This window comes from Epinephelus moara, chromosome 2, assembly GCF_006386435.1.
Source record: "Epinephelus moara isolate mb chromosome 2, YSFRI_EMoa_1.0, whole genome shotgun sequence".
NCBI classification, from domain to species: Eukaryota; Metazoa; Chordata; class Actinopteri; order Perciformes; family Serranidae; genus Epinephelus; species Epinephelus moara.
Window position 1 is genome coordinate 25,275,428 of NC_065507.1, and position 9,040 is coordinate 25,284,467.

The following is a 9,040-nucleotide window of genomic DNA, read 5'->3' on the forward strand; positions in this document are numbered from 1 at the left end:
TCTCCATCCTGGGAGAGGCTCTTGTTGAGCGGTGCACCCCACCGGGAGCACACTATTGCCTCAACCACCTCCAGCCCCATCAGTCTGCCCACTATGCTGAGAAGCAGCAGGGAGAGGGCTGACGAGGGCCACAGAGTCAGGAGCAAGGGGAACCAAGACACAGATGCAACTTTTCTGGACATTTAACACATATAGATAACTGTTACCTGAATGTCTGAATAGGAATCAATAAATTCAGTCTGTGTCAAACACAAGTCACAGCAAACCTGCCTCATCAAACCTGATAAAAGAATGAATTAAGTTCACAAAATTGGCTCCTCATAGACAATGTTAAACAGTTCCTGTTAACAAAGACAAACCTCACAAAAATTACACATGTTCCAACCTTAGCCTCATTTCAGTTACCTACAAAAACAGAACATTATAAACACAAAATGTTTCAGTCGGTTAAAACGCTCCTATCACAAGGTAAACTGTCAACTCTGAAAATAGCATCTTGAATAAACATGGCTACCCCCCCACTCTGCACAAGTGAAGTGTTGGTGTGAGTATTTATAACAGGTGTAAAGCCTTTTGCAGGGAAGTAAAACTGATGACACAAGCAGCATGCAAGCCAAAATTATTCCTCTCTAGAGTGATGGTGGAAAAAAAATCAAATGCCTGCAAATGATTAGTGTTTATGAAGTTGTGTGGTGTGTATCTGTGTACAATATGTTATCTATTGATGCAGTAACAAATGATGTCATTTGAATGAGCCTAGGTCACTGAGAGACTAGTGTAGAAGCAGATAATGTATCACTCTATATCAAGGGTGAAAATAATGTCAGTTGCACAAGGTCTTGGAAGCAGTTGATTAAATGTCAGATTTGGCAATAAGAAGGACTCCTTGGAGGTGTTTTGATAAATTGAATAGTTCTTACGTAGTCAAGTCCTGGAAAATCAAATGGGGCAGAAAATTTTTGGGTCAGAGTGACCTGACCGTTGGCAGAGATAGGCTAGGTTTCGCAATAGGAAAGAATCCTCATAAGAAGTTGTTTTTGAGTTAAGTGACGTTTGGAATGCTAGGGAAACTCCGATAAAGGAGTTGTTTTTATAAACTGAGGTTCATGCGCAGTTCCAATTCTCGGAAATCAAACGGAGCAGAAAACACCTAGGTTTGCCAAGAAATCAAACCTATTGGGACAATTAGATCATAATCCCAGACCTGTCTGCACACACACACATACACACACACACACACACACACATTTGGCATTTGAAAGTTGGATAAGTGGGGCTGTTTCTACTGTATCCTACTGTTCATACTGTTTGTGATCTACAACCTGTGTGTGCTGAGTTGTATGATGCAATTAAAGTAATCCCGTTGGCTGTAACTTTTCTCCGTGGTTCTCCGAGTCTCTTCATTTCAGTGCTTACTGAAGTTGAGCAATTTCCTTACATAACTGACGTCACGAGGAGTCGTCTCTGAAGGGAAGACGGCAGTTAGTGGTGACTCCGAGGAGCATCCTCCCTGCGCGGGGTGACAGGCGCATCAAACAGAAGGTAAGGATTTTTAAAACTCCTTATACAAATTCTGAATTGGTTAAGATAAAATCACCCTAAAAATCTAACTCGCTGTGTGCAGCTGGGTGCTCCAAGAAGAGTCACTGCATACCTATATCCCTCGCAGACAGAGAGCCTGGCGGGGGGGGGGGGGCCGAGGAGAAGAGAGCCAGACTTCTGTGCACAGAACAGCTGCTAAGAAATAAGCTAAACTTAAGAGAGTAAAGCGAAATTTGATTATGATTGGTTTTCAGTGTATCCAAAAGGAAACAGTCAGAAATTAAAAGAGCAGCTGGGGAAACGGAAGTTTGGTCAGGTTTTAAGGAGACCAAGTCGTGTTTTTTGAAGTCTGAAAAGAGACTAGGTCTAGAGAGACCAACATTTCAAGTCCAGAGGGACTTAAGAGTATTTTAAAAGTTTTATTTTCAGGTCTAGAGAGACCAAGATTTCAAGTCCAGAAGGACTTAAGAGTTTTTTTTTTATGAAAGTCTAGATAAAGACTACGTGTATTTTGTCAGTTTAAGAGAGAGCGGGCCGTGGGTCCAGCGATCGGAGAGCCAACTACGTGTATTTTGTCAGTTTAAGTTTAAAACGGAGAACCAACCACCCGTATTTTGTCAGTTTAAGAGAAACTGAGCGGGATTTCCAGCAATCAGAGAACCAACATCTTGTTGAGTCGAGTACCGGTAATAACAATTAGTGGCACAAATTAGTGACTCCAAATTTATAAAAATTGCCAAGAGATAGGAGCGCCGAAAGAGGCAGCTGAACTCCCATAAGCCGGGAGGTGGTTTAAAAGAATAAAAAGGTATAAGCTGATAGAGATAATAAAATATAGAAAGAGGCCAATAAATAAAGAAAATATAAATAAATCCAGCTGGAATAAAATACGGATAACATAAGTATCATTGAGAAAATAACAGTAAAAATCACAATTGGTTAAAAAAGAAAAAGGCTGCAGCCAAAGACGATATTCACTTACACTTAGACTAGTCTCTATATAAAGAGTCTACATTCAGTGAATGTAGAGTCTGTAGGCAAACCCTGGAGATCTTGCCTCCGGAAGAAGAGCGGAAGAGCCCTGGTTTCCGGCTGTAGGCTGTTTGTAGTCCGTGTGATATTGACCAATCACGTTTGAGCCGGCTGCAGTTGTTGCCAGGTTAAAGGGTCCATGTGGTGAACTAATGAGGCGGAACATAATTAGCGTCACTGCAAACTCTGAATCCATCGCAATGGTTCAGCATATTTACTTATATATAAACGGAAGTCGGAAACAGAAAGGTAGTAAGGGAGTAAGGGAGAGGTGACTACTATATATATTCCTCTGTGGGGTTGGTTCAGCATAGGGAGCAACATGCTGTCATGTATCAGATTACAGATCCGGTCAGATTCACACAGCTGATGTTTAGTAATCGTTACTAGTCCATACCCATTGGTAGCGTTATCACCTTCTACCTATGTAGACCTCAAGAACCCATAACTTCCAGTTTATAGATTTTCTGCCATTTTGAATTTTTGGCAAAACACTTAAAATCGATCTCTTCCTAGGAAGTTTGACCGATCTGCATGAAACTCTGTGAACATAATCTAGGGACCAATATCTAAAGTTCCCTCTCGGCAAAAGTTGAAAAACTTACTAAAACTGAGCTTCTATAAGGCAATGAATATTGCAGAGGGCGGGGCTCATCACATAAAGGTGTATAACATCTCAAGGGTTTCACCAATCACCACGCAACTTTGTAGGCATATGACCACACATAATCTGAGGGGACCCCTCCATAGGCCCGTTTCCACCGCAGGAACTTCGGGGTAATTTTACGGGGCCAGGGCCGTTGGTGCGTGTCTCCACCGGAGGAACCACCCCCGAAGGACAGAGTTCCGGAACTTTTACAGGGGCTAAACAAGTCCCTGCCTCGGAGTAGGTACTCAGAAAGGCCCCGAGAGACTCCTGGCTGGGACTTGGGGATTACTTAGTGCTGATTGGATATACTCAAGGCGGGATTTGACGTTTTGTAATTACTATGGTTATCGTAGATTAGCTGGGCTAACCGTTAGCTGTTAGCCATTAGCGGTGTCCGTATTAACTTATTAACTCAATATACGGTCCGCGAAATTTTTTTTTTTTTTTCAGTGGATATCTTAGTTACGGATAGGACATGAAACTACTCCAGTTAGCTCAATCATGTTGTAACTAAGACATCTGCTGGAAAAAATATTTTTTTCACGGACCATTTATTGAGTTATTGAGTTAATACAGACACCGCTAACGGCGAACAGCTAACTACGTCCCTACGTCGCCCCGGTCAAAATGGTCGCGCAACGATTACGTCACATCCAGAGCCCGGTAACTTTACAAGAACCTTCCTCCTACTCCACTCTCTCAGTGGAGACACAGTGGTTGAGAGGGCCGAGCGAGAGGACATTCCTGTAGTAGTTCCTGCCCCCAAATAGTACCAGGAACTTCTTCAGTGGAAACAGGCCTCATTATTGACCTGATCAAACAAAATGGGAGCGCTAGAGAGCTAATTTCTTATCTAGGCCTAACCGCCATATCGATTTTTACTAAACTTGGTAGATATGTAGAACAGGATGCCTCAAGGTGACTGGAGAAATTTAACTCTAATTGGCAACTGGGTGGCGCTATAACAACAGCAAAATGCTTAAAAATGGCTAAAATGCGACCGATCGCTGTGGCTCCCCCTGTGGCCAAATGTTGGGTTTTTTTCTAATTTTTGGTATGACTAAGTCATGGTATGGTATGCTGTACATAATCATGGAAACTGTCAGTGTGTCATTCTGTCACTCTGTCATTCTTTCTGTCCCGCGTTTTTCTACTCACTGACGTGGTCAATCTATGTGAAACTGCACATAGGCATTGAGGAGTGGCAAAGGTAGAAGGTGACAAAGCTACCAATAGGTATGGACTAGTAGAATAAAAAAAACATGGTAATGATGGAATGTTTGATAGAATGTTTTTTTTCTTCTTTTAAGTATTGTTGGGATTCACTGGACCACAGAAGATTTGTTATTTGTACAGATCTAAACTGGACATGTGAAGGCTTTTACTCTGGGTCTTGCCATCTGAAATGGTGGCTGAGACCGCATGTTCTTTGTTCACCAAACAAAGGACAGCACTCATCTCCACGGGATGCCTCATTGTCACACCCAAGTGAGAGACTAGTTTTCAAGCTGGACTGGGCACTACTGTCACAGTGACATGTGACCCAGTGATGTCACCAAGCAAACTTAAGGAGATGCTTCTACTCTCCATTGCTCGTCTTTCTCCTAAGCCGCCAACGGGCTCTCTGCTCCTAAACATGTGAGGAGGTAGAACATCACACAGCAGGGCCTGGTACACCCTTCCCCCATTCTCTCACTTCTGCATGCTCACAGCAGGAGCTGCATCTTTGCTCTCAATGTGGCCTGCTCCCAGCAGACACAGAACCTGTAGACCAGAGAAGTTAGCGTGCCAAACACAATGTTGCAACTAGCTTCCCAGCAACAAGGAGAACCAAGCTGAGTTAGCACCCCAACGTCTAACTCTGCAAGGACACAGAGCGACTGGTCTCCTCAGATCTGCACCTTTAGCGCAAGGATACGGCAAAGACTGAATCTGGTACCACAGCTCTTTCCTTCCACTACAGACTAACAAAAACAGCACACCACAGCATCTCCAAAATCCTTCAGCCTTTCTATTAATATGGTAATTGTGGTTATATTTATTCATCTTACTATATAATGACAAAAACTCTGCCAGTGTGTATGTGTGTCTGTTCCACGTTTTTCCCCTCACTGAATTGGATAATCCATGTGAAATTTGTCACAGTGGTAGAGGGTGATGGGAGGATGTGAATGAAGCAATATTACATCAATTGGCCAAAGCAGGGCCATGCCGCCCATAGGGCAGGTTAGGCAAATGCTATAGGCACCAGCATGCCAGAGAGCGCCAGGGAGTGAGGTGGTTTCTTTTGTTGTTGTTGTTTTTTGTTTTTCTTCCCCATTCTATTCGAAAAATTTGACAAGAATACACTACAAAACAACAACAGTACATATAGCCATACGTCTTTAAATAATAATGAAATAATATTTCTAATTTAAATTTCTGCCTGCCTGGCATCCCTCTGCCTCTCTGGCAGGCNNNNTGGCTGTTTGCTGTGTTTAAAATGTCATTAGATCAAGGCAGGCTGTAATGTTAGGTGCTATTATGGTTGTGCCATGATGGTTTCACAGTCAGCAGCTATTTGATTAATATATTGTAAAAGCCCAGTTTGTCAAATATATGTATCTCCTCTTTTTAGATGCACTTCTGAAGTATTTGTCCCCCACCTCTGCAAATCCTACTAATGTAACTGCAGCCACCTCATCCATCTCAGCACCAAGTGATGCAGCCTCACATGCATCTCCCTCCCACACACAAACTGCTAGTGGAGAAATAAGATCACATTCTCCGATCCCCTCAACCTCAGCGCAGCCTGCCAGTGGAGAAACAGGTAAGATTACACATTCTCCTATCCCCTACTTCAGTGCAGTGCAGCCTGCCAGTGAAGGAATAATTCCACATTCTCCTATCCCCTCTAATGTGTGCAGCAGAGCAGACTGTCTTAGGCCCCATTCAGATGTAGCGTCTAAAAGCGCGTGGAAAACGCCAGGTGTGCGGTTTCCATCCTTTTATCCAAGGCGCTTCGGAGGTTGCGCTACTGTCGCGCCTGCCGTTACTAAGCAACCAAAACCGCCTGTCACTCACTGTCACTTAACAGGGGGAGTTAAAAAGTTACAAAGTTTACAAAAAAGTTAAATGGATTTCCAGCACCGTAAATCCCTCACAGCAGCTTTACTGCTCGATTTCTTTGAGGAAAAGAAGAAAAATATTCGCCGTGTCTGGGTGCATCCCATCCTTCAAGCTCGGAAAAAATACGGAGAATTTCACCAACTGATCCAGGAGCTTCGTCTGGACGATGGGAGGTTCAAAGCCTATTTCAGAGTGAATAAAGACCAGTTTGACCTGCTTCTGAGAAAAGTTGGCCCCAGTATCACAAGATAGAGCATCTGCCGTGAAACCATCCCTCCAGCGCAACGGCTGTGCATTTGTCTGAGGTACTTATCAGTTAAAGGCAATGTTGAATTATATCTTCCAAAGAGATGATCTGAAAGTCTTTCACAGTTGTGGACAAACCAGTAATCTTTATGCCATGATTATCTGGTCTAGCATTTAGATCTCAAAACGGATTAAATCATAGTTTGCCATTAAATTATCATATTTTTGAATGCTTTTAATTTTACAATTAAGCATAAAAACGCATATTCAGATTAAACCAAACTGCTTCCCTGTGTATGCATTGTGTAGTGATAAAATAAAAATATCATATATCACATCATATCATATATCATGTCACATCACACCATCATATGATATTATAATCTATTATTGGATTTGTTTTTTTTTATTGTGCTACAGAGTTCTGCTTAATTCTAAACGTGGGTTTACTCATTTTAAACATATAAACAATCTTAAATTAAATTAATCTTTGTCAGTATAAGCCTCAGCCAGTTTCTCACATGCCAAATCTAGGAATGCCTTTAAATCCTACTGTTATGTTCTTATTTGTGTATATATACACACTATATATATATATATATATATATATATATATATATATATATATACACACGTTCTATTTGTTACAGGTATCTTTCAACTGGAGATTCCTTTAAGACCATCGCCTTCAGTTACCGTGTGGGACACTCCACAGTTGCTGGCATTATAAAAGATGTGTGTGAAGCCATTTGGGATAACCTGGTAGGGGAGTACATGCCACCACCTAAGAGGGAATGCTGGGGAAGAATCGCAACCGATTTCCAGCGGTTGTGGAATTTCCCCAACTGTGTTGGAGCAGTGGATGGCAAGCATGTAGTGATCCAGGTCCCTACCTCCAGCGGATCCCTGTATTTTAATTATAAGGGATCCATTGTGCTGCTTGCAGTTGTTGACGCCCAGTATCGCTTCCGAGTAGTGGATGTTGGGGCTTATGGCCGAAGCAGCGATGGTGGTACATTGGCTGTTTTCAGCATTTGGAAGAGCTCTTTGTCAGGGCAATCTTGACCTACCAGATGACACACCTCTCCCTGGCGCTGAACATCTGGGGCTTATACCACATGTATTTGTGGCTGACGAAGCATTTCCCCTGCGAAGATACATGAGGAGACCACACCCTGGCCAAAACATAGGGAGAGAAAAAAGACTGTACAACTACAGGCTGTCCCGGGCCAGACGCATGGTGGAGTGTACATTTGGCATACTGGCAACACAATGGCGGCTGTACAGAAGAGTGCTGGGAGTGACACGAGAAATTGCAGAGAAAGCCGTCAAAGACACGTGTATCCTCCACAACCTTCTGAGGGCAGGTCTGTCAAATGACCATCCACAGGCAACATCAGAACCTCAAGGCAGTTCCAGGGCGATGGGGGGTCTCAGTCGAATGAGCAGCAACAATGCTTCACGGGAGGCTGTTGCCATCAGAGAGAGGTTCACAGAATATTTTTCGTCTGCTGACGGTGTAGTGCCATGGCAGGAAGACGTTATTTAATATTTTAACAGCATACAGCATCATTATATACAGTATATATATAAAAGTAATTTGGTCATGATACTCATACAATTATAATTAAATAAATGGATTATATTTGTAAAAAAAACAAACATGCATCATCGTCTCAATTCAGAAGATCTGTTTATTTATCGCTTATTTGAAAACACAATAAAACATGTATGGAAATATTTGAATGCATAAAAATATAAAATATAACATTAACATGTAATTAAAAATATAAAATGTAATTTTAAACTAGGCAAGGACTACAATAGTAAATAAAAGAAAAAGAGAAAAAACATGTTATCCCACAATGTGTTTGTGTCTGTCACCCCTGTCTCTACTGAATGTAACCCCAATTTATTCAAACTCAGCCTCATAGAGAACTCGCTCAATTTTCATCCAGACCTCTGCCTTTTTCTGCTGAGAAAATCTTTTAAATGTTCCAACAAGACTCATAAAATAGAGTTCATCATAGTCTTGTGGTTTACTCAGGTTGCCCAGAATGCTCTTCTGAAATTCGGAGAGGTCTGGCTCAGTGCTCCTTTTCCTCTTTCCCATGGTGGCACGTCCAGTGGAGACAGGGGTGACAGGCAGAGGATTCTGGGGTGACACAGACTGGCTGCTTGCTGGCTGGCTGCTGCCTGCTGGCTGGGTGTCTGGCTCCACTGGAACCAGGGTGAGGGTTATGAGGGTGTCACCTTGGCTCTCGTATGGGGATAAAACAAAGTTCATTTTAGCAGAAAGGTCTTAAGATGGGGCAAATACTTACAGTACAGGCCAAAAGTTTGGACACACCTTCTCATTCAATGCGTTTTCTTTATTTTCATGACTATTTACATTGTAGATTCTCACTGAAGGCATCAAAACTATGAATGAACACATGTGGAGTTATGTACTTAACAAAAAAA

At 42.3% G+C, this 9,040-nt stretch overlaps 1 protein-coding gene across 1 annotated transcript in view; it reads right to left on the minus strand.

The window, feature by feature from the left end:
* Positions 1-8,864, minus strand: part of LOC126401761 (extracellular calcium-sensing receptor-like) — a 12,392-nt gene extending 3,528 nt beyond the window's left edge. Inside the window, exons 1-2 of the mRNA XM_050063250.1 lie at positions 8,621-8,864; positions 60-118 (exon numbers count right to left, since the gene is read on the minus strand). Of these exons, the coding sequence (XP_049919207.1) occupies positions 60-118; positions 8,621-8,864 (303 nt within the window). The remainder of the gene's footprint in view (positions 1-59; positions 119-8,620) is intronic.
* Positions 8,865-9,040: the final 176 nt, after the last annotated feature.